Genomic DNA, 26,082 nt, shown 5'->3' on the forward strand with positions numbered 1-26,082 from the left:
CCTTTTAGGTATACAGTTCTGTGAGCTTCAATAAATATAAACTCTTATGTAATCACCGCCACTACAATCAAGATAGAGAATATTTTTATTGTTCCAAATATTTTCATCCTTCTAAAAAGTCCCTTTCTGGTTCTTTTTAGTCAGTCCTTTTCCCTGCTTCCTAGCCCCTGGCAAACAATGATCTGATTTATGTCTCTATGGTTTTGCCTTTTCCAAAATGCCATATAAATGGAATCATACAATATGAGTCTTTTGTGTCTTGGTTCTTTTACTTAAAAAAATGCTTTTGAGATTCATCCATGTTATTGTGTATATTAGTAATTCATTTCTTTTTATTGCTGAGTACTATTCCATTTTATGGATATATAGTAGTTTGTATATCCATTCACCAGTTGACAAACATTTACTTTGTATTCAGTTTTTGGCAATTATGAATAGTGCTGCTGTAGACATTCACAAACAGGTCTTTGTATAGACATATGTTTTTATTTTTCATGGGTAAATACCTAGAAGTGAGTAATATGGTACATGTATGTTTAACTTTATAAATTCATGAAAAACTGCTAAACTGATTACCATTCTGCCTTCCCACCAGCAATGTATGAGTTTTTTAGTTGCTTCACATCTTTGTCAGCCCTTGGTATTGTCAGGATTGGTTTGTTTTTAATTTTAGCCATTCTTTTATAGGCGTATAGAGGCATCCTGTTGTGGTTTCAATTTCCCTAATGGCTAATGATAGTGAGTTTCTTTCATTTGCTTGCTATCTGTATATCTCATTTGGTGAAATGCCCTTTTTAAAAAAATTGGGTTGTTTGTGTTCTTATTACTGAGTTAGGAGAGTTCTCCATATATTCTGGATATAAATCCTTTATCAGATAAATGATTTGCAAATATTTCCTCGAAATCTGTGGCTTTTCATTCTCTTAACAATGTCTTTTGAGCACACGTTTCTAGCTTTGATAAAGTGCATCTTAACAGTTTTTTCTTTTATGCATATTTTTTGTGTCATAAAAAAAAATCTGTGTGTCCCAGGATCACAAAGATTTTCTCCTGTTTTCTTCTGTAAGTTTTATAGTTTAAAATTGACATTTAGGTCTGTGATCCATTTTTCATTATTTTTTGTATATGATGTGAAGTATTGGTTGAGATCCACGTTTTGCATGTGTCAAGTTAATTGTTCTAGTATCATTTTATTTCATTACCTTTCTCTATTGAATTACCGTGCCATCTTGGTTGAAACCAATTGGCCATATATGTGTGCGTCTATTTCTGGATTCTCTTGTTCCATTGATCTTTGTATCTGCCCTTTCACTAGTACCACAGTGTCTTGATTACTTTACCTGCAACTACATTTATTTTAGGGATTGTGGTGTCTGTTAGGAATGCTTTTGGCAGCAGGGAAAAGAAAGCTCTATTGATAGTGGGTTTATTTTTCTGTCATAACAAGAAGTCTAGAGATAAGCAGTTGCTGGTTTGTTTAAGCTGTTCATCTATTCTAGGATCAACAAACTACAGCCTCCTGGCCTAATCTGGCCTGCCATCTGTTTTATAAATCACCTGTGGAGGTTCTTAAAAATGCATATGCCCCGGCTTTACCTCTGAGGCTGATTTAGTTGTCAGGGTGGGACGTGAGGGGACAGAGAGAGGAACAGGTATTTGAATTTTGACATGCTCTCTAATAAAATTGATAATCATGTTGTGTAGTCATGGTTAAGAACCTTTAATCTAAGGTTGATTCTTAGAGTGCAGTCCCCATTCTAGCAGCATCACCGTCTCTTGGAAACTTTAAAAAAACTGCAGATTTTAGGCCCACCCCAGACTTATTGAATTGGAATTTGGTTAGGGCCCAACAGTTTGTGTTTTAACAAGTTCTCCAGGTAATTCTGATGCATGCGAAAGTTTGAGCACCTTGAAAAGCATTGCTGAACGTTTCCCACATAGGCCTAGGGAAGATTAATTGACTGTCTTTAAAAAAAAAAAAAAAGCAAAAAACTTAATTGGTTTAAGTATGTAGTTTATAGTGTGACAGATAGTAATTTTGAAATTGGACTGAAGATTCACGAATGATCTAACATGATAATCCTTGAGTATTGTATTGGATGTAATTATCTGAGGCATATGTTAAGTTGCTATTTTTAAGTAGCTTTTAAAAATCAACATTTTTGTGTGTGTACATTACTTTTTCCTAGCCTTTAAGGAAGAGTTAAGGAAGTGGAAGGCAGTTCTTATGTTTATGCACTTTATAAATGAGGGAAGAATTTGAGATAAGCATGTGTAAACACAAAAGACAAACATATAAACATGTTTTCTTTCAAGGTTAGATCTATTTTTGTGATTGGTGAATATATTACAATGTAGGCAACCTATCCAACAGAAAACTTGAGTTTACTTACCCTCTATACCAAAGAACACAACAGCACTTCATAGCTTGGAAAACATGATGTCTTCTCTTTAATTTAGCTTGCTCTTTTAATGATGGCCTTCCCAGCTATAATTACTAATTGCTTAAACATGGAGTCTAATATCTTTTCTCCATCTATTTTCAGGAAGCTATAACTGTCCTATTTATATTATTTCTCCTTCCCCTTGGAAAACAGTTTAGGTTCAGTTAGGCTATCTTTTGTTTACTGCAGGTGATACAGTATTTCTTCAGTTCTGAAAGAATAAGAGGTTAATTGGAGCTAAGCTCTAGTTTGTTTTTTAGGTGCTTTGAAAAAAAATTTTGAAAGCAGAACTTCTGAAAAAAGAAACTTGATTGCACTTCCGGGTGTAGGGTCAGGCATAACAAAGAGTTAAAATTACTTGACCCAGTTGTAGTTCCATTAGCAGTAACTGTAAACATAAAATGAAGTTTCACAGAAGCAGACAGTGTCATTGAAGCCGAGAGGCTGAAACACTCTCTGGCCCTTATTTCCAAGGCAAGAGTAACTGACATGTTAGAATTTCCTTGGGAAAATGTCAGCAAGAAAGTCTTGAGACTGTTTCTCAATCTTTATTTCTAGCCAATGGGACATGAAGTTTATAGAGTTATAAAAGATGTTTGAACCCAGATTGTGAATGTTGATTAATTCTGCAAAGGCCAAAAATGTAAATGTACATTTGTTAGGAATTCAGGTTTGGTACTCACCCTCTAACACATTCAGCTCATCTTCTGTTATTTCCCAACAGTTCCTCTCTTATTGGAATTTTGCTTCTTAACTTGTGGGTTAATTTTACTGGGAAGGCCTCATTCAACAATCTCATAGCCCCACTCATTTTAACTTTTCAGTCTTTGGAAAGCCTCCTAAATCAGCCCCCTTCTTTTCATCATGACTTCCTTTTCCTAAATTAATTCTTTTGTTAATTTTTCCTGTATTTGTTGAATAAGCGTTTAATGACAATAGTGGGTTTTGTCACTTGTGGTTTTCCTTATCATTGGGCAGTCTCCACTTGATTTTGCACTTGTTTACTTCCTTGTTGAGCAACTAATAATAAACCATCATGACTCCAGAAAAATACTTGACATTATTGAAATGGAGTGCTTCTCTTCCTCAGGGCCATTTTATACATGCATCCCCTCAGGTTTATTCAAGTGTCTCAGAATTCCGAGAACCTGTTCATATCAGAGAAGTCTCCCTCAGAAATACAAGACACATACTTATAGCAGGAGTGGTAAAATACATGAGAAAATTTATTACCTAATAAGTATGTTTCAATTGATAACTTTTGGAAGCAAACACATGTTCCTTTTCTCTTAAGGATAAGAGAAGCTTCTAAATATATTCCTCTTAACAGCATTATTTCTCACCAGACAAGTAAATTACAAATAGTTTAATTGTTATTTTAGGACGCTGTAGAAAACTTAATAACATTGACAGACAGGCACATACATTTCTGGGTATTAGTCTCAAATTTGCTGTATACTTTTTCATGAAAAACTGAATTGAGAGCAGCTGCAGCTCTTATTTAGTGCAGATCTTGGTTTATTCTATTTTTTAAAAACTTTCAGAAGATATCTGTATATCAAAAGAAATGCTGACTATTTTCTCTAAAATGCAGACCCATTTTAATCAGTACTGGCCTCTGTTTCTCATTTTGCTGATTGCGTGTATTTGTGACCCTTAGATTATAGGGAATGGAAGTGAGCAGCAGCTGCAAAAAGAGCTAGCAGATGTGCTGATGGATCCTCCAATGGACGACCAGCCAGGGGACAAGGAGCTTGTGGAAAGGTCACAACTGGATGGCGAAGGAGATGGGCCTATTTCTAGTCAACTCTCAGCTTCATCCACCATTAACCCTGTGCCACTAGTAGGGCTTCAAAAACCAGAGATGAGCCTGCCAGTGAAACCTGGACAAGGAGGTTAGGATTGCTGCATTGCTTGCATAACTGAAGGTTATTGTTTTTAATATTTGAGTGTCCACCCTATATTAGGTTTGATTCAGAGCAAGCAAAAACCGTTATCTGTTCTCTAGACTCTACATTCTAGATTTAGGGGGATGTGAGGAGTAAATATATGTACCATTCTGATTTCCCTTTAAATGTATGTCATTTATACCAAAAAAGGAGGAACAGTAGTTAAATGACATTGAGGGAGTCTTATTTCAGAACATTTAAAGATTTTTCCAGGAAAGAAGGAATTTGAGTACAATGTTGGAGAAATGGAGGAATAATGCTTGGTGAAAAGTTGTTTGCTTCAGGCCTGTGTAGCTCTATGGGAATAGTTGTCAAGTTGAAAAAGGGAGCTGAAAGGCATAGCAGGGAAGGAGGAGAAGGGCAATTATAAAGGCTCGTTGGGAAAAGTAAGGTGTTAAAACTGTAGATGTTTATTGGGAAAGGGCAAGCAAGGGAGTTGAGAGAACATAATAAGGTGGCTAAGATGATGAATGAGAAAAATAATTACAACAGTGCACATCAGAGAGAAGACAGAGATAAGATTTTTCAGAGTGGTAAAATACTAGATGTATTTTTGCCCTAAATGTAAATTATAAAGTTGAAACAAATTAGAAGAGGCAGAAAGGTAAATCAGATCTGAATCTCAGGTCCTTTTAGATTTGGGAATGACACTGCAGCAATACCTGAAAATTTTGGTGTTAGTGACAGATTTCTCGTGTGAGATTTCTGGCTTTAATGGGCATTTCTTCTAGGGCAATGGCATACTATCTCGTTAGTACTTAATTTTCAGAACCTAAAGATAACTTGTAGATTTTTACTTGGTATTCATATCATCAAAATATCAAAATGAAAATAACCATCTCCTTATTGTTTCTTTCAGATTCTGAAGGGTCAAGTCCTTTCACACCAGTGGCTGATGAGGACAGCGTAGTTTTCAGCAAACTAACTTATTTAGGCTGTGCCTCAGTAAATGCTCCCAGGAGTGAAGTGGAAGCCTTAAGGATGATGTCCATCTTAAGAAGCCAGTGTCAGATTTCACTAGATGTAACCCTATCGGTGCCCAATGTATCTGAGGGAACTGTGAGGTAAGAGCAGCTTCTTGAAATGTTTGTAACATTTGATCAGATTTCTGACCTGTAGTTTTAAAAAGAAAGCAGTAGTGATCAAAATACATAATTATTCATGTAATGTTTAATTGATCTGGCACATACCTTATCATGTCTTCCAAGGGTTGTGACCCTTATGAAAAGTAGTCACTTAGTTGAACAGTTTTTTCTACTCTTCCCCACCCCAATTGTGTGTAGTAGCTTAGGAATTTAAATGTTTTGGGGATAATTGAAATATATTGACCTGAGAGTCTGCCTAACAAATTATATTTTTGTTTTCCCCCAGTACAACTACTAGTTTGACACATTAGTTCAATAGGCTGATTTTGGAAATTACAAAAACCTGTTGGTAAATATTAACTATTCCAGTACAATCCCTTAATTTTTAAGATGAGGAAACTGAGGCCCAGAAAAATCTCTAGAAATGGCTGTTGTTTATACTAACTAGAATAAATCACAACACTTGAAGATAGCCAATCAGATATCTCTATTAACTAGCTAAATACAGAATTCTAAGTAATCAGATGAACACAGCTGAAATAAAATGTTATCCCTATTACAAAAAAATATATGCTTAGTTCAGAAAAATCAGAGAACATAAACAAGCTAAAATTTGGGAAAATACTCTTAATTCTCTTCTCCCATTCATAAATACGGTTAACGTCTTGGTTTATTAAGATCCTCTTTGTGTATTTTTAAGTGTGTATGTTTGTGTGTGTGTGTATACCTACATATATATGCATGTATAATTATACAACTGTTAGAATCAACATTTTTAACTGCAGTGGAATTATATTATATGTATCATTCTGTAAAATGCTTTTTTCACTTAGTTTTATATCATGAATTTCTTTCCATATCAATAAATACAATTCAAATTTTTAATTTGTGATGGATTATTCAGAAATAACCAATCTCACATGTTAGACATTTTAGTTTCTTTTTTTTAATGAGAAAAGTACTACTAATAATAGCTAATATTAAGCTTTTATTGTATGGGCATCTAAGTGCTTTACCTGTAATTTCCTTATAAATAGGTATTTTTGAACTAAATTTTTGTATTTTTAAAAATTTCCTTAGGATAAATTCCTAGAAGTAGACTTACTGGGTCAAAAGTTTGCCCATTTTTATTGTTTTTGATACATTGCCAAACAGCTATCTAGAAATATTGATCCAGTTTATATTTTTGTCAGCAGTGTATGAGAATATCTGTTTCTCTACCCTCGGAAGCATTTTGGATTTTCATGGTAATAAAGTTGTAGCTGTATGTAGATAGTTGTAAGTTAATTATTTAATGTTCCAATCATCTGCATATGTAATTCTTCTCTCTTCTATTTAAAGAACTGTTTCGCAAAGACTCACAAATCCTAATTTTAATTGTATTTATTGTGAAATTTATAATAAAATTTGTTTAGCGCTCATTTCTATATGATTCTTAGTCAATAGTCATTCCCCAATTAAAGGTATATTTTATTCTAATATATTTTAATTCTATAAAGACATGAGAAAACTAGTTTCTCTTGCTCCCTGTTTTCAGAGTGCCTTTGAACCTGGATTAGATCTCCTTCCTACGTGCTTCCATTATGTGTCCCCTGGGCTTTTTCCATCAATGGCCCTGCCCATTCACTGTTGAAATTGCATAATTTCTGTTCAGTCCTTTCATACTTTTGTCTTCAGTGCCCAGAACAGAGCCTGGAATGTTACTAGCATCACAGAAGTATTTGGTGAACGAATACATTTTGAATGAATGACATCTCTTTGATTTTCATTGTATGGCATCCTTTTGATTTCATCTTTTTTTAGGTGTTAACATTTTGTACACTCTCTCACCCCTTATTCGCCATGAATTAAAAGAGCGTGTTTCACTCTGAGAAAGCACATCAGTTTTTTATTTTTTTAAATAATAAAGCAGATTAGGTCATTCTTTTAGGAGAAAATAAAAAGCACAGCTTTAATGATTTCTTTTGGTAGTCTAATTTACCCATTGATCTAGTCTTTATTTAGTTACAGACTGTATAAGAAACTTATTTTTTGTTACTGTTAATGCCTTCTTGATTGCCTCCCTAAAACAGGATTATTAGTTTTTAGTACCATGGAAATTATGTAATCAGTAACTTCAGGAATCCACATATGACTTTTTTAATCAAGACTTAAGATTAATATGATTAGCGTACCAAAAATGGTTTCTGCAATCTTATAGAAATAATGATCTTGAATCATAATATGGATGTAGTGAAAATAGTCTATAATCTCTCTAATCTCTTTACATACATCTTTTTTTCTGAGCAGACTTTTAGATCCTCAGACAAACACTGAAATAGCAAACTATCCTATCTACAAAATTCTCTTCTGTGTCAGAGGGCATGATGGAACTCCTGAGAGCGACTGTTTTGCTTTCACCGAAAGTCATTACAATGCAGAGCTTTTCAGAATACACGTCTTCCGGTGTGAAATACAAGAAGCTGTAAGTCTTTAAAACTGTCTGCAGATGAACTTTCACCTGTACCCTCACTATGTTGATATGATTACAGTACTTATGGTCACTTATAAGCCAGATGGAATTCTCTGCTAGTGTTTTATTTATTCCATCCTTGTGGACTGAAATATAAATAAACTAAAAGTTTGGTTAACCAGAACATTTTTGTTGCTAAGAGTTACGGGAGACCAGTTGGCTGCTTTTTGATTGGGTTAGATAGGCATCTTGGTTCTAGCAGTGACCCGTTTGCAAACTGTTCTTTTAGAGCTAAACTGATAGGATTATTTTTATTGTAATAAATATATTCAGATAGTTTCTAACAATTTAGGAAATAATTTTTCAGTTGGATTTCTAGTGTTTACACCATTTCTTTTTTAAAACCCCTTTGGCCATTTTTACTTTTTTTTGCTTTATAGACCTAACAAATTAGATAATTTACCAACAGAAATCAGTGGGGGAAAGATGAATTACTCTCCTCAACAAAGTAGGTAACCTTCAGCCTTAACAAGAGTATTTTATTTGTTGTCATAACAGCCCATTTCCTAACATATCTGGTTGTAGGTAAGCCGGATACTTTACAGTTTTGCCACTGCCTTCCGCCGTTCTGCCAAGCAGACCCCACTTTCAGCAACTGCTGCACCCCAGACTCCTGAGAGTGACATCTTTACCTTCTCTGTGTCTTTAGAAATAAAAGAAGATGATGGTAAAGGTTATTTTAGGTAGGAGATCTTACTCATTTTCTTTGGGTTTATATTAACATGCTGTATTATCTGTGGTTGGAGGGAAACTCTAGATCAGATTATATAACTGTCATACTATGAAATGATTGCTTTTATAGGTAGAGGTGTTTTTTAACTGTAAGTAATAATGGAAAAGAAATAGGCAAATTTGCAGAGGCAAGATTTGAAGAATTTTAAAACAATAAAAAAGTCCTTTCACGTGGGAAAACATACCACGTAACCATGTTCTTCTAGTCAGTTTCAAAGTAACTGGCCTCATGTGAGATATGACAGAAGCCAAGTCAGCTGAATTTGTAGCTATATTTGTTTTGCTGGGGGTTTTTTGTGTTTTGTTTTGTCTTTGGTTGGTTTTAATAATCTAAAGATCTTAAGGCTGTTGAGATCCGGTTTTACTGTTAGAGTTTATCTGAACACATTGGAAGGGGAGAAACGAGGTCTGTGAAGTCTAACCTTGCATATAGGGTCAGAAATAACTGGTTTTGATTTTTAAGTAAAATGATACTTCCTAGAGTAGTGAAAAAAAACCCTGGAATAGAAATAAAAACTTAGATTTCATTTAATTATTGCTACTAATAACAATGTGACCTTTTCCAAGTTTCTTTACATCTCCTGGCAGTACCGCCCTTGTTTATAAAACGAAGTGGCTGGACTCTCAAATCCTTTCTAACTTTAAAATATTATGGTTGCAAGATGATGGACTTTTTTTTTCCCACTCCATAGCCCGTATCACCAAATGGGCACTTTTGGGGATCATATTTGGTTGCATATAGAAGTCTCTTTCCTCCATGACTCCCTCATAAAATGGGTAAAGTGAAATTACATCAAAATATGAATAGTTTCTAATATTTTGCTTTTAAATTAAAAAAGCATAATGACTGGCTCATTTGTTTGGAAAACTGATAACTCTTGATCTCCTTTCAAAGACTTCGGAATTGTCATGCCATCTGGTGGCCAATTTAGAGTACAGTGCAGCTTCCGCTTTGATTCGTGCACTAAAGTATGAGGCATTGTGCTCTGTACTTTCTCATTAGCTATATTTCTTTTCTCACAGCCACACTGTGACATGGTGCTTCCCTGCAGTATGCATTCCTGCCCTGGGAAGTGGAAATTATAATCTATAAAGTTGGTATAAATTTTGTATAACTTTTTTCCTTTTTAAGAAACAAAACAGTTTTTTAAACTGTATTTTTTCCTTTTATTGAAGATACTTATGTAGATCCTGTTTGTGAATTCCAGTTATGAGTAGGAGATTTCTAAGATCTCTCAGAAGAGAAGCACTAGAATAACTTCTCTTCCTTCTGAGATCAGGCATATTCGGGACAGAATGATTACAATCAAAAACATCCCTGTTCTGTTCACCTTCATACCAAGGACTTGCTGTACAGAAAATCCCTGGATGGTCAGATTTGCTTTGCATATTTGTTAGGGCTTTGTTCTCTTTTTGTTGCATGGTTTTACTGAATTTGTAACTTATAGTAGAAATTGGTGTTGTGTAACCTTATATAGTGATGAAGTCATTGAAAAGTATGTCTTTTTTTGTCAGATTTGAACTTGTCAAATGCCAATTCCTTTTGTCCAGTGATTTTATAATATGTCTAGGAATTTATCTACAGAGATAATCATTGAGGTGCCCAAAGAATTATCAACATGAGTTTTCCCCTTGACACCATATATAATAGCAAAATTAAAAAGTGGAAATTAAATGTTGACCAGAATCAGATGGTTAAAATATGATGCATTTTGCAATATATGCAAATATTGAATCGTTATGTTGTATACCTGAAACTAATGTTGTACGTCAATTATACCTCAAAAAAAATACAGTAGTATACCCATATGACTTAACCACCTATCCCAGAAATATATGTGTATGTAATTAATAGCACAAGATAGATTGTGGTTTTACCGTAACATAAATAACAAACAAAAGTGCCGTGGCAGGAATTAATGCTCTTCTTTTCATTTCTGAAAAAGTGTAATTCTTACATTATTGAAATTAGAAACCTGCCTTTCAATTTTGCCCTTAGGAAGTTGAAGCATTTTCATTTATCCCATTAAAAGCACTTCACTTTTGTCTTAATCTACCAAATAACCCCATTAGATAGGCTGGGTATTTGATATTGTCCTTGTTTTATAGGTAAAGAAAACCAGGGAAGTGAAGCCTGGACTTCAGTTTCTTAATTTATACAGTTAGAATTAAATGTAAAATTACTTTGTTGGGTCCCCTGACCCTACTAGAGCCCCTGACATCAAGTGAAGTGAATTTCTCCTGCTTACATTCTCCCCTCTGTTTCCTGTTAATGTATCTTTTCCTTGTCCTTCAGACTCAAGACGCCAGAGACTTTATATCCATTGTTGTTTTAAATACTGCTGAGAGATACTATATTTATTTGTACTTTAGCCTCCACAGCACATAGAGACTAGTGTATCTATTATCACTTGAAAATTGAGACCTGTCCCTATCCTTATAGGTGAAAATTTTGTCAGCCACAAATATTTAACAGTTTGGTATGTAAAAGTTTTTCTTTGCGCCTGTTTGTCATTTCTAGACTCCTTTGCTAAGATTCTTTGATTTTCTAATCTCAGTGTTATAAAATGTTCTTTAATTGGTTACTGTATAAGAGCAGATGGGCTTCAAACTGATTTTTTTTCTTCGGAGCCACTTTTTAGTTTGAGTAGGTACTCATAGCTCTCATGTAGCCTTTTGTATAGTATCTTCTAATGGTTCTGTTGCCATTATCTTAAAGTTGTACAGTAATAAAACACACTTTAGATTTGCTGCATATTGGCTGATTGCCATAGGCAGATGTTTGCCTTTGAAAACAAAGGAGCTACAGAAAGTGGTGTGTGGGGAGACTAGGGGGTTTTTTTGGTAAAATGTCATTTTAAGAATATTTTGAACTTTTTTCTTAAGCTGATGTTTAACTTTGATGTTTAACATTGCTATTATTTTTATACTTATTACACAGATTTACAATAAAGTTATCACTGCTTACAGGAAGTGTTAGGCAACAGCTGACTTTTGGCCATATCACCCTCATCTGTATTATTTTTTGAAGGCATGTTGTTTTGAAATTCAAAGATCTATGATTAAGTATCTTTTCTTCATTATATATTTAAACTACTAAGGTGATAATAATTTATTTGTAAAAACAAGTGACTGAATAGAAAGGAAAAAAAACCTAACGTTTTTGTGAGCACCTGTGTGCTGATGCCATGCTAGGTGCTTTGCAAATTTTCACAGCAACAAAAAGACAAAACTAAAGCCACAATTTAGGGGGCATAGAGTGGTTTTTCTAGCTTTTATAAATGGTTTTGTGGATTACATACAGTAATGATGATATTTTCACATCAAGAGGCAGATGAGTTTTCAGTTTCTGTTATGATTTGAAACTCAGAATCATAGAAATCAAATCTGTGATTCTTTTCTGTGCCTGGGTGTCAAATCATAACAAAAGTTGTTCTATTGTGTGTCGTAATAAAATACTTTGGAAAATTAATGAAGTATGTTGTTCTACAGTGCAGTTCCTAAAGATAAGGACAGACAGTGCTTTAAACTGCGCCAAGGAATTGATAAGAAGATTGTCATCTATGTGCAACAAACAACTAATAAAGAACTTGCCATTGAAAGGTAAACATTTTTAGTAAGTTTAGCTTAAGTAAAAATTTTAGTTTTTATCAATCTAGTGGAATAGTCATGTACCATGTTCAAAAATGTAATTGTAAAATATTTTGTTCCCTAAGGAATTCTTCTGATTATTAAAGTGAATAGTTCATTCACTTTGAATTATCTCCCATAAATCTTAAGCTGATATGCTGCCTTCAACTATGTGATAATAAAAGGCAAACATAGAATTTGCTTATCTCAGTTAAAGAAGTAAGGTTTATTTTGGCAATGTTAATTTATTGCTAGTTTTAATATGTCCTTCTTTTCATCAATAAGAATTTTTTTAAGTGTCCTAACTTTAAAACATCTTTTTTGTGTTATCTTTTTTCCAAATTTATGTAGTTCTCTTTTTTTGCAGGTGTTTTGGTCTTCTCCTTAGCCCTGGAAAAGATGTACGAAATAGTGACATGCATTTACTAGATTTGGTAAGGATTTTTTTTTTAAGCTTATTCAGTATTTCCTCAATAAAGATTCTTTCACTTTTGTCTCATCTGAATCTAATGTTCAAGCATGTTTATGAAGGTGTTCTTGTAAGCGCTAAAACAGTAAACAAAGATAAGGGAATTTCCTTATTTCTGACCTGGTATTTACTTAGTCTGATCTTAGACCTACTTAGTCCCAGCTTCAGTTTCTTGACTGTGTGATAGTGAATAATTCTTGTTTATCATGTAGGGTTGATGTGGGAAACAAGGGAGAAAATTTGAGAGAGAATTATTTGCAAACTGTCGTGAACTTTATAAAAGCAGGTGGTATTAGTAGTATTGCATATGAAAACCTTTATTTTTCTAACTAAACTGTATGTGGTAATTATTTACTTGATAGAAGAATTCATAGGTTTTGGTAGTAAATTTTCCTAATATTTCTATAATTTAATATGATTTACAAGCATTTTCTTTACATATAACTTTTCAGGAACAATTGCGTAAATAATTGGAATGTTTTTCTCTTTCTTTTTTTGCTACTATCTCTTACCAGTCTTCTTTTCTCTTTTTTTAAAAAAATTTTTTCTTCTTCTTCTCCCCAAAGCCCCCCAGTACATAGTTGTATATTCTAGTTATAGGTCCTTTTAGTTGTGCTGTGTCAGACACCACCTCAGCTTGTCCTGATGAGCGGTGCTGTGTCCGCACCCAGGATCTGAACCAGCGAAACCCTGGTCACCAAAGCAGAGCTTGTGAACTTAACCACTCGGCCATGGGGCTGGCCCCTAATTGGCACTTTTTAAAATTTTAACTGTAATCATTCACATACACTTCTACCACATTTTTCTTAAATATCTGATCCTCTTTTGTATTGTTTTCTTGGTTTTTTTTGTTTGTTTTTTGAGGAAGATTAGCCCTGAGCTAACATCTATGCCCATCTTCCTCTACTTTATGTGTGGGATGCCTGCTACAGCATGGCTTGATAAGTGGTGTGTAGGTCCGTGGCCAGGATCTGAACCGTCAAACCCTGGGCCACCTAAGTCGACCGCACAAACTTAACTGCTATGCTGGGCTGACCCCCTCCTTTATGTTCTTGTAACTCCTGTTTTTTAAAGACAGCAAAGTAGGGGTTAGCTGTTGTTCACTTACTTTGGCACTAATGTTTGGTTTTACTCTTTTCTTTAGGAATCTATGGGCAAAAGTTCAGATGGAAAGTCCTATGTTATTACTGGGAGTTGGAATCCAAAATCCCCACATTTTCAAGTTGTAAATGAAGAAACTCCTAAAGGTGATAGAAATTGCTAACATCATGAACAGAAATTTTAGTCCCAAGAGGAAACTCAAACCTTAGGACCACTCATTTCAGTGTTTACCTAATTCTGTTGAAACCAAAGAATTTGAATAATTCTCTGAGTTTATTATTAAATTTGACCTGTAAACCAAGTATCGTTTTTCCCCAATTATTTTCCCTCTCTCTCCCCTTCATTTTTCCTTCCTCTCCTTGCCTTTCTATTTATGTACTTATTTATTTACAGATTTGTAAATTTTATTTATTTTTGTGAAGAGATAATGTATGCACATATGGTTAAAAATTCAAAGGATATATAGGGAAAAGTAAAACTCTACCAAGTCTCCAGGGCCTCACCCCAAAGGAGACCACTGTGACCAGTTTCTTGTGTGTTTCAGATATTCTGTGTATGAACAACCTTTTTCAAGATAGTTCCTACTCTTCCTGAATGTCACTTAAGGGCTCATAATATTCTGTCCTGAAAATGTAACGTTACTTGCTTTTTCACTTTTTTCTCTTTCGTTTATTCATAGCACTATAGATAAATGGGTAAGGGATAATAGATAGTTACTTTTGTTAACCAAGGTTTTAAAAGAGAATTCCCAGTGTTGGCAAGAGTGACATAAAGAAGCCATATGCCATTTTTGCAAAATAACCTGAATGTACATTTCATAAGCTTTAAATTGTATACTGCTATCACTTGCTAACTCTGCTTCAAGGAGTCTATCCAAGAAAAGAATTCTCAATACAGTAAAAAAGTTTCCCAAACAGCAATTTATCTGATTGTTTTAGATTTTTATTTAATTGATGGATTACCTTAAGATATCTTGAAAGTTTGTATTGAAAGTAATTACTTTTAAATTAGTCACATGAGGAGATATATTTCCATTGTTTTTGTTTCTCCTCTCTCTCTCTAGATAAAGTGTTGTTTATGACCACAGCTGTTGATTTGGTAATAACAGAAGTACAAGAGCCTGTTCGATTTCTCCTGGAGACAAAAGTCCGAGTTTGCTCACCTAATGAGAGATTATTCTGGCCCTTCAGCAAACGTAGTACTACTGAAAATTTCTTTTTAAAACTGAAACAGGTACTGTACTTTTCTGTAAATATGGGGGAGAGGGAAATAAGAAAGGAGAAACCACTTCTGAGGTTGATTTATCATTAATCTAAGCTATCTGTTAGATCCTTAAACAGTCATATATATTTTCCAAATATTAAGAGGAAAAAATGTCTTGTATTTTTACCCACCTATTTATCATTTTTGTTGCTCTTCATTTCTTCCTGTAGAAGCAAGTTTCCATCTGGTCTCACTGGCCTTCAACCTGGAGAACTTTTAGGATTTCCTTTAGTGCAGATCTGCTAAAGACATAACTCTTAGATTTCTTTATCTGAAAATGTCTTATTTCACTTTCATTCCAGCAGGATATTTTTACTGGATGTAGAATTCTGGGTTGAAAGTCTTTTTCTGTCAGCACTTTAAAGATATCGTCTCACAGTCTTCTGGCTCCAGTAGTTTTTTATGAGAAGTTAGCATGTGTTTATATTTGTTCCTATGTATGTAATAAGTCATTTTTCTCTGGCTGCCTTTAAGACTATTTTTTATGTTTCATTTTCAGACATTTAACTATGATGTGTCTAGGTGTGGTTTTCTTTCTGTTTGTCTTGCTTGGCATTTGCTGGGTTTTGGGATTTTTAAATTTATGTTTTTCTTTTACCAGTTTTGGGGAAAATCTGGCCCATTATTTCTTTCAAGTTTTTTTCCTGCCTCATCTCTCTTTTCTTTCCTCATGGGATTACAGTTACACATTTTTTAGATCTTTTAATATTATCCCACAGAGCTCTGAGGCTCTACTTATTTTTTCAAATCTTTTTTTCTGTTTTTCCTTCAATTAGAATACTTTCTGTTGACTTGTCTTCAAGTTCACTTGACTCTTTCTTTTGTCACTTCCAATGTGCTGTTAAGTCCATTCAAGGAATTTTTTCAAAATTCCAGATCTTATATTTTTTATTTCTGAAATGTCTGTTTTGTTCTTTTTTTTTTTTTATATAGTTTTTGGGTTTTTTATGATATTTCCTCTTTGTTCTTTTATTTTAAGCAGATTTTCTTTTATATCCTTGAGCATAATTATAATAAAGCTACTTTATAAATCCTTGAGTGTTAATTCTAATGTTTACTGAGTCACGTTTTTCTGTTCCTTTGCCTATCTAGTAATTTTGGAATATATATTAGACATTTTTAATGATAGCTTGTAAAGCCTATGTTATGGTTTTCTGAGAATCAATTTTTTAAAAGAAATCTGTCAGTTAATTTGGTCAAACTCCATACTCTGTCTTTCCTCTGGTGGGCAACAGATGAAACCTCTGTTCCCTTCTTTTAGCTTTTCTTGGCCCCAGTTGCCCCACTACTTACTGCTCCTTTTTTTGCTTTCCTTTGTATCAAAACTCCTTGAAAGAAATCAAGTTCACAGTGACCTAAATTGCTAAATCCAGTGGTCAATCTGACTCTGCATCTTACTTGCTTTATCAGTAACATTTGATATGGATGATCAGTCCATTCTCTTTAAATACCCCTCTTTCACTTAGCTTTCAGGGCATTTCAAATTTACCATTTCCAAAAAGGTCTCATTATCTCATCCCCCACCTCTAAAATGCTCTATCTACCTGTCTGTACTATCTCAGTTCATGAGCATCTTCTCCTAATAGTTGCTTGGACCAAGAATTTTACTTTGATTTTTCACACCTTTTATGCAGTCTGTCAGGAAATTCTGTTTACTTTCAAAACATATCTAGAATCTGACCACCTGTTACCACCTAGATTACATTAACCTCATCCGAATCATCGTTTTTACCTGGATTATTGCAGTAGCCTTTTCACTCATCTCCCTGTTTCTGTTTTTGTCCTCTTGTGATATATTCCTAACATGGCAGCCTAAGGTCATGTCATCATTTTTCTGCTCAAAATCCTCTAACCGTATTTTACTCCATAAAAGTCAAAGTCACAGTGATTTATAAGACCCTATCTGATTTGCTGCCTATTACGTCTTAAACTAATTCCTTTCTTACTACTCTTCCTTCTTGCTTGCTTCCTCTGCTCTAACCATGCTCTTTAGGGCCTTTGCTATTAACTGTTTTTTCTACCTGGAATGTTCTTCCCCTGGATCTCACTTGCTATTATTCACCTCCTTCAAGTCCTCATCATCTTCAAGTCTGCTCAGAGTTACTACTTTGGAACTCATGACTACCCCATTTAACACTGCAGTTTGCCTGCTCTTCTGCTAGTACTGCCATCCCCTTTCCCCCAACTGATATATTTTTAATTTTTTTACAAGGCTGTTACCTTCTAGTATACCACATAATATACTTATTTTTTTTTAAGATTTTTATTTTTTCCCTTTTTCTCCCCAAAGCCCCCCAGTACATAGTTGTGTATTCTTCGCTGTGGGTCCTTCTAGTTGTGGCATGTGGGACACTGCCTCAGCGTGGTTTGATGAGCAGCGCCATGTCCGCGCCCAGGATTCGAACCAACGAAACACTGGGCCGCCTGCAGCAGAGTCTGCGAACTTAACCACTTGGCCATGGGGCCAGCCCCTAGTATACTTATTTTTGTTTTATCTGTTTTCTATATTAGAGACCTGTTCTAAGGTAGTATTCCTAATCTGTTTTGTTCACTGATTTATCCTTAGCATCTAGAACATAGTTCGCAATAAATATTTGTTGAATTGATTTTATTTACATGTAACTTTGATCTTCCATTATACAAAATTATAGTGTTGTATGTGGATTTACTTGTATATATGTTTCTGTAGCAATAAATATTTTGATTCCAGCGTATCCAAGTTAGCCCTTTTGGTTATAGTTGGAAAAGTGTAGCAAGAAAAATAGGAATAGAGATTTCTTTTCAGTGTTGTCTTAAGAGACAGAAAGTAAACCTGGGTCCCAGCACTATACTGTGGCAGGAGCAGAGGATTAGTGTAGGGTTATCATCTAGAACTTGGCTTTGGAGTCAGAGTACATGGATCTTACCACTGACTAGTTTTATGACTTTGAGCAAGTTCCTTCAACTCTCTGAGCCTCAGTTTACTCAGCTGAAAAATGGCAGTGGTAGAATCTTCCTCATAGTGTTATTGTGCCATTAAGTAAGAAACTATACAGCACACTTGGAATAGTTCCTGGTGTATAGTATATTCTCCATACATTTTAGCTATTGTGATTGAGAGGGACTGTGGAACCTCAGTGGGACAGAGGGAAAATAAAAAACACTAAGTCATAAAATCAGAACAGCATTGATGATTTCGAGGATCAACCTCAAGGGAAGAATGCTTCCGAAAGAAAACCAATTTACAAGCATCATTTTAAAAGTTTGAGGAGTGAGTGAGAATGATTCCTAATAGTTTATAGAATAAGAGATGATAAGTAAAAATTAATGCCATAATATTTTTGGTATTAATTTGTATGTTAAAAAAAAATATTCTCTTTAATTAGAATTCTGTCTCTTTTCTCTTAGTGAACATAAATAAGATTCCCCGATCTTGCTTTTCCCTTGAGGTCTTATGTTATACAACCTTGGATTCAAAGACTGCATGGGTTTATAGGGATATTACTTTTGTGGTTTAGTCTAGAATATTGTATCTAATTAGGCTAACAAATGACTTGGCAAGGTAAACTAGCCAAAAACATATGTATACCTGAGACATAGCTTGAATAGACTACGCTAGACTCACTCTTAAGGTTATGAGCTAAACATAGGCTGAGTTTTCAATATTTTCTTTGCAAAAAGCAGTAGTTTATATGTGGAAGCTGGGAGGAGGGCAGAGAATTCCTGAGAATAATCTTTCATGTTTCTCCTTATTTGGATAAGTCTTATTTTGGGGGGCGTGGGGCACGTGTGTGAGGGGTAGGGAGTGGAAAAGGAGAGAGAGTGAGTGTGAAGAATTTGAACAACTTTTTGCTGTCTTAGAGCACTGTTAATCTCCTCCTTTGTAACCTAAAAAGTAAGTTTATTTATTCCCTCTTTTACATTCATGTCATTAAAAAGTAATAGCAGCTACCACTAATGGAGGCTCTACTGTGGTCATCATTCTACTAGCTACTTTCACTTTTTCTGTCTTTTGTAATTTTTATAGTAATCCATTGAGGATAGTATTCTCATTTTATAGATCCCAGAGATGTAAAATTAGTAGATGGCGTGGAATGTTGTGTGAACAAGATCCATACCTAAGCCTTCTAAGAGTCTCAGCCCTCTGGCTGTTTCTTTCCATAGAAACATTCTCCTTTTGTCTTTCTTTCTGTAAGAGTATTTTTAGGATTTACTTAAATCAAATTAAGCACAATTTAAAATTTTAACCACTATGCAGTTCTCATTAGACAGAAAAGGAAACAATGCTACAGACCAAATTTTTAAAATACAAAATTTATAGTTTCTGTATATGGCCGTCAGTATGGGAAAATGATTATAGAAGTGTTTTTAAAAATACACATTTAAAAATTGATTCTTTTTTTTTTTCCCCACTAAAATTATCTGGTGACTCAGTAACTCCTTTTTAGCCTGGAAGCCTTCCCAACTGTGGGGATTGTTATGTTAAGATGGCATGATATAAGAGAAGAAACTTTTAAAATTAGTGAGGAAAGAAAGATTGATTTCTTGGATTTAAATTTTGAGGTATCATTTATTAAAAGAGTAAGAAAATAGTCCAAAAACTATATTTCCAACAGTAACATAAGGTGAATTAAAAAAACCAACTAAGCATTCTTAAAACTAGAGAAGTATAGAATTTTATTGCCAGAGACTATAGGGGACTTAAAAAATCTTTTATAAAATTAGTATTTTATAAATGAAGAAGCAGATGTCTGAAAGAGTATGTGATGTGGTCAATAATAAATAAATAAATAGTAAGTAGACAGTTAAGCAGTATAACCATATTGGAAACCTGGGCCTCTTATTTCTGTTTGCTCTGTGTGTGTGTGTACGTACATACACAGGCACATGCACACATATGCAGTAAGCTGCTGTACCTCTCAAGATAAAAAATATGAAAATGCGTTCTATACCAGAGTTCTTCAACTGCTAAATCTGGAGGCATATGAGGGTAGATTGTTCCACTATTCCTGGAAAGTGTGATCACTTGGTTAAGGTGGTGACTGCTGGATTTCTCCTTTGTGAAAATAGAGTTTTCTCTTTGCGTTTAGCAAGTAATCTTTTAGGTGGTACTTTGTCAATTTCCTAGTACGTTCCTCCTCAGCAACTTTCTAACTAATGATTTTAGCATCCGTGGATGCTCCTTGCCTGAATCAATTGATTTCATTCACATATTTTGGATAGTAAGTTACCATTACAAGATTTTCTTCTTTTCTTTTGCATTTATATATTTTATAATATTGAATATCTTAATTGCAATAACAGTAATATATTTATTGGCTTTATCCCGTTTTATCAAAGAATTAAAAATAGTACGCAGGAAACACCTTTAATGTGTGATTTTTATTTTATTGCTCCCAGCAAATTTATAGCAAAATCTTTATAAAGCTGTAAAATGTCTTTTGAGAATGGTACTATTATATGAGTTTATGAAATACAGATTTCAATTATTTAAAATTCCAGTGAGGACAAGGTTATATTTTAATACAGTTACTCTTGGGGATAATTAGCAACAATTGGTAAACTTGCACCATTTCTCCAATATATACAGTGCCACACTGCAATTTACATACAACTTATGTTGTATAAGTTTTTTTCTGTTGGAGATGAAACCCATACTTTAATATCAGTATATAAAAGTCAATATGTAAACTTCTAAATGAAGAGATTTCGAAAATATTTAATGTATTATCTCATCTTTTCTATAGATGCTTAAACAAATTTTGGGAGAAACATTTATTCATATAACTGTAATACCTATGTACTTTTGCATGTTTCTTATTCTGCATATATGAAAAATAGATATGTAATATGAAGCGATTCGAATCTGTAAAGTTTTAAATTCTCGTTTGTTGATAGTCATTTAAAAAAATCAGTATTGCAATTAATAATAAAACTATTCAGTGAAGTTTAAGATTTTATGGAACTTTTTTTGTCCTTTGAACATGTTCCAGTAGGATTATAAAATCAGTACTATGTTCAAGTTATTTGCAATATTTTTTTTTCATTGTAGTCATGTTACCATTTGACATATAGTTAGATTCATTTGTTTCCATATTTTCAATTTGGGGGCTTAGGGTATGTCTTTTCCCTTTTAGGTTTATTTTATTTTTTGAATATTTAAAATATTTATATGGTACAAAAGTCAAAATTACGTAAAAATGTATACTTTCATTCATATCTCCCTCCCTTAAACCCCATAGGAAACCATTATTATTGGCTTCTGTTATCTTTCCAGTGTTTCTTTTTGTGAAAATAATAAAGTACTCCTATATATTTTTAACTTTCTTTTTAAACAAAAACTAACATATGTAACATATACTGTTCTGCACCTTACTTTTTTAACTTAATATATGCGGGAGATCATTCCACATCAGTTCATAGAGATCTTCCTCATTCTTGTTTAATGACAGCGTAGTACTGTGTTGTTTGGGTGGATATGATCTTTTCAGCTAGTCCTCTATTGATGGATACTTGGGTTTTTTCCCCAATCATTTGCTGTTCCAAATAATGTTGCAATATAGAACCCTTTGCATGTGTTGTTTTGATTTTATGAAAGTGAAGTTTAGAGTAAGTTCCTCTTAGCATCACTGGCACATGAGTTAATTTTGCTTATGTAATTTTGTTACATTTGCCAAATTCCCCTCTATAACCATAGAGATTAGCCAACTATGAGAGTACCTGTTTCTCTACAGGCTTGTCAAGAGTGTGTTGTAAAACTTAAAGATCTGCTGGTAGTTTTAGTTTATTCTCTGATGCAGACAAGCATTTTTTCATATGTTTAAGGGTGATTTTTCTTTTCCTTTTCTGTGAATTGTCTCTTCATATTTTTTCATTTGGGCCTTTTTCCTCTTAATTTTTAGAAGCTGTCTATATACTTGAGAGATTAACACTTAAAGATATAAGATGCAAATACTTCTGGTTTGTCACTTGGCTTTTGACTTAAATTATGAGTCTTCTAGACTTTTTTGCCGTGTAGTTTCTTTTTATATGCTTGAATTTTCAGTTTTTTTCTTTAAAGTGTCTGTATTTGGGGTCATAATTAGAAGTGCTTTCTCCACTCTCAAGTAATAAAAGAATTTACACATTTTCTTTTATTACTTATATGGTTTCGTTTTACTACTTTTAGATCTCTAATTCATTAGTATTTTATTCTGGTGTATAATGTAAAATATGGATCTGATTTAATCTTTTCCCGAATGGCCATCCACTTGTCCCAACACCAGTCATTGAAAAGTCTTACTTTTCCTCCAGTAATTTGAGATGCCACCTTTGTCATATATCAAATTTTCATGTGTGTTTGGACCTCTTTCTGGTTTTTATATTCTTTTCCATTGGTTATGTTACTCATGCACCAATATCCCACTGGTTTAATTAAGTAGACTTTATAATATGTTTTAATGTCTGGTAGGGCTGCCTTCCTCCCTAGTTGTTGTTCTTTTTGTGAGTTTTGCTGAATATTCATAATGGTTTATTTTCATAGAAACTTTAGATTCAACTTTTGTAGCTCTGGAAAGGAATTATTGGCATTTTTGGGGGGAGAACTGACAGCTTTCTGATGTTGAGGCATCTTATCTAAGGACATGTGAGTCTTTCCATTCATTTAAGTCTACTGTTTATTTTGTCTTTTAAGAATCCTTTTTAAAAAGCTTTTTATTATAGAAAATTCAAACATACACAAAAATAAAAAGAATAGTGTAATGAACCCCCATGTACTAATACCCGTCTTCAATAATGAGCAACATTGTTAATAGCTGGCGTTCTTGACTTAGAAATGGGGTCTAGTTCTCGACTCATGTTTATCTGACTTGAAAAGGCAGTATTGCTCTGGTCGCTCTTACAGAAGAATTTCTAGGTGAACTGCAATGTTTAGCACATGTGTATAGTCTCAGAAATTTTTTTAAAGATAAAGAGCTATTGTTCATCCTGGAACTGTTGCAGATAGCAATTAACTAATGTTTCAAAGAGTAATTTATAACAAAACAAAAAATGTAAATCCTATTCCCTATCAAACTATAGTATTTAAAAGTTAAAAATCATAATTACAAATTTAGAATGAACATATGTCAAAGATTTTAATTTAATTCATTAGGTAGTGAGGGAACCAGTAAGATGGTAAAACCAGTGCTAAGTATTTGAGGAACTTACGTTTATATAGTCCTTCCTTTATATAAAAAAGAAAAGAAAAAAGAATGTTAGAACAAGATTGCTAGGTTAGAAACAAAATTGGTTTATGTCCTATAGGTAACCTTTGGGTTATCTTTTCTATTGGACAGAAATCATTTACATATCTTCTGGACACAAATCTACAAGTTAATATATAACTTCACAGATTCTGGGTCCTTAGTTAATAGTAGGCAGCTAAGTAAAAATCATTTATTCATCTAGAAAATTAAGTAGTCCTTGTGTAGACATGTTAAAACAAAGTGGGCAAACAACAGTCTATGGGTCAAATCTGGCCTGGTGCTTGTTTTCATAAAGTGTTTTTTTTAACACAGCCACACTCATTTACTTACCGTCTGTGGCTACTTTTGCACCATAATGGCAGAGTTGAGTAGTTGGACAGAGACTACTGGCCCACATAGCCTAAAATATTTACTATTTGGCCCTTTACAGAAAAGTTTACCGACTCCTGTATTAAACAGTTCTTCAGGATGATATTGAAAGGACATGTTGCCACTATCTTGGCCTTCCAGGATTGGGGTAATTTTTCTTAAGAACCCAAATGAACATTGAGATGATAAAATCTGCTCTGCCTGGCATTTCTGTACCTAGTGAACCTCTTATTCCCCCCTTTCTCTTTTTTGTATTTTTACTTAATGCTTCTCTCTTTTCCTACAGTTCTGCCTTTCCTCCTGCTCTGTATTTCACTTTTTTCCTCCTCCTCAAACTGCCTGAACTATGGAATGTTAATATGTTTAAATATTTTACTGGTAAAGTTTTATATTCCTTGTTCTTAATTTTTAACTTAGGTCAATTTAAACTGTTACATGTTTCCTCAAAATAAAATCAAACTACAAACCAATTTGAGTTATTAAAATTTTTGTAGATTCTGCTAATCTCTTTTCTGTTAGTCACCTCTACCCCTATCCCTAGTTGTAGCTTTAATTTGAAGAAAAGTTTCCCACAGTATTTCAGTTAAGCTAAAGGAATGGGGGAAAACATGGAAATAAGAGTACTTTCTTAGTCATAAACTTTGTTTTAGAATATTTTAAAAGAATTTTTTCATGTATAGTTGTATATATGGAAACCTTGAAGAACACCTTAAAGTAACTTGGAAACTACAGAATGGTTAACTTTTTAATTCACACTTACTAAATATTGGTTGTTGGGTGTCTGATGATATAGTCTGAAGGCAGTAAATAAAATTGCAGAACTAGAATCCTGTTCATTAAACACTCTATTTTCCTAAGGGTTTTTAAATTTAAACATACAGTTTCTTATTTAGAAAGGATTACATTTAGTGTAGATATTCACAGTAATACTTTTTTATTCTCAAATCCTCTATGAAATCAGAAGTAGTGCTCAATTCAGAAATGATTTTACCTCTTAATGTTTTTCATTTTCAAGATAAAGCAAAAAGAGAGAAAGAACAATACTGACACTTTATACGAAGTTGTGTGCTTGGAAAGTGAATCAGAAAGAGAGAGGAGGAAAACTACAGCCAGTCCCTCAATTCGCCTTCCGCAGTCTGGATCTCAGAGTTCCATGATACCTTCTCCTCCAGAAGACGATGAAGAGGAAGGTAAATTGTAGGGAGAGCTTAGCTTCTATTTTGGGGTGGAGGACCATGCAGACTATTATAATTTTATCAGGGAATTGATAATGTAAATAGCATTTGGAATTCTCTCAGTAAATACTTACGAGAGTCTACTATATGCAAAGGACTCTGGGAGATTGAAAATTGATTAGTGCAAGACCTTCTTTAAGATAATTGTAATCAAGTTGGAAAAAATGAGCTTTATAATTAGTGCTTTTTTAAAGAATAAAGTCTTAACTTAGTGTATTAGCACACTTTTAGGGCAAATATGACACAGATTCCACCTAAATAAATGTTCCCGTCTCAACTGATTGATTTTACAGGAACAATTTCACTTGCCAAAATGTGCCTTTCACACATGACCTAGTCACAAAATATATATACCTAAATATACACATATATATTTATACGTTATTGGATTTTCATACGGATAAACATTAGGAATCAATCAGTACTTTTTTTTTTTCCTACTTTTTCTCCCCAAATCCCCCCAGTACATAGTTGTATATTGTAGTTGTGGGTCCTTCTAGTTGTGGCATGTTGGACGCCGCATCAGCATGGTTTGATGAGTGGTGCCGTGTCCACGCCCAGGATCCAAACCGGCGAAACCCTGGGCCACCAAAGCGGAGCACAAGAACTTAACCACTCAGCCATGGGGCTGGCCCCTCAATCAGTTCTTTTTATTTTTTCCTCCTCTTTTTCATGGTTATATCTGTGAACTAATATTTCAGAGTGTCAGTGTCTGTTAAAAGATACTATATAGAAGTGAGAAGTGGAGGGAAGGAGCACAGGAAAAGTGACAGTTTGGGAGGGATTTTCTAATTCATAATTTTGTACCAGGCTTTAACTTTTAAGGGGGAAAAAAGCTGATTATGGTAGAAGGTCATATGAGGCATGTGTCTATGTGAGGTTCACAGGAAGTCTTCTGGAAATTCATAGAGGAGAATCCATTTTTCATCATGGAGAGTGTGGTGGGGCATCATGAGTAGTCCTTGAGCTGCAACTTTTGAAGTAAAGGAGAATTGAGGGATAAATGGGCTAGTTTGGGTAAATCCATGGAGGTGGCAGGAATGATTGATTAGGTTAAAAGAAATACATATTCATAATTATATCTACATT

The 26,082-nt window shown here is 33.9% G+C and overlaps 1 protein-coding gene across 4 annotated transcripts in view; it reads left to right on the forward strand.

Annotated features, from left to right (window-relative positions):
* RABGAP1 (RAB GTPase activating protein 1) overlaps positions 1-26,082 on the forward strand; it is a 160,099-nt gene that overhangs the window by 40,999 nt on the left and 93,018 nt on the right. For 2 of the 4 annotated variants that reach the window (XM_046684412.1, XM_046684420.1), the window contains exons 3-11: positions 4,105-4,339; positions 5,253-5,457; positions 7,768-7,942; positions 8,516-8,673; positions 12,215-12,325; positions 12,720-12,786; positions 13,966-14,068; positions 14,986-15,155; positions 24,774-24,948. In XM_046684412.1, the coding sequence (XP_046540368.1) occupies positions 4,105-4,339; positions 5,253-5,457; positions 7,768-7,942; positions 8,516-8,673; positions 12,215-12,325; positions 12,720-12,786; positions 13,966-14,068; positions 14,986-15,155; positions 24,774-24,948 (1,399 nt within the window). Of the gene's footprint in view, positions 1-4,104; positions 4,373-5,252; positions 5,458-7,767; positions 7,943-8,515; positions 8,674-12,214; positions 12,326-12,719; positions 12,787-13,965; positions 14,069-14,985; positions 15,156-24,773; positions 24,949-26,082 lie in introns of those variants that run through there. The other 2 variants (XM_046684424.1, XM_046684434.1) reach the window with 2 other exon arrangements.

Source organism: Equus quagga, chromosome 1 (genome assembly GCF_021613505.1).
Source record: "Equus quagga isolate Etosha38 chromosome 1, UCLA_HA_Equagga_1.0, whole genome shotgun sequence".
Lineage (NCBI taxonomy): Eukaryota > Metazoa > Chordata > Mammalia > Perissodactyla > Equidae > Equus > Equus quagga.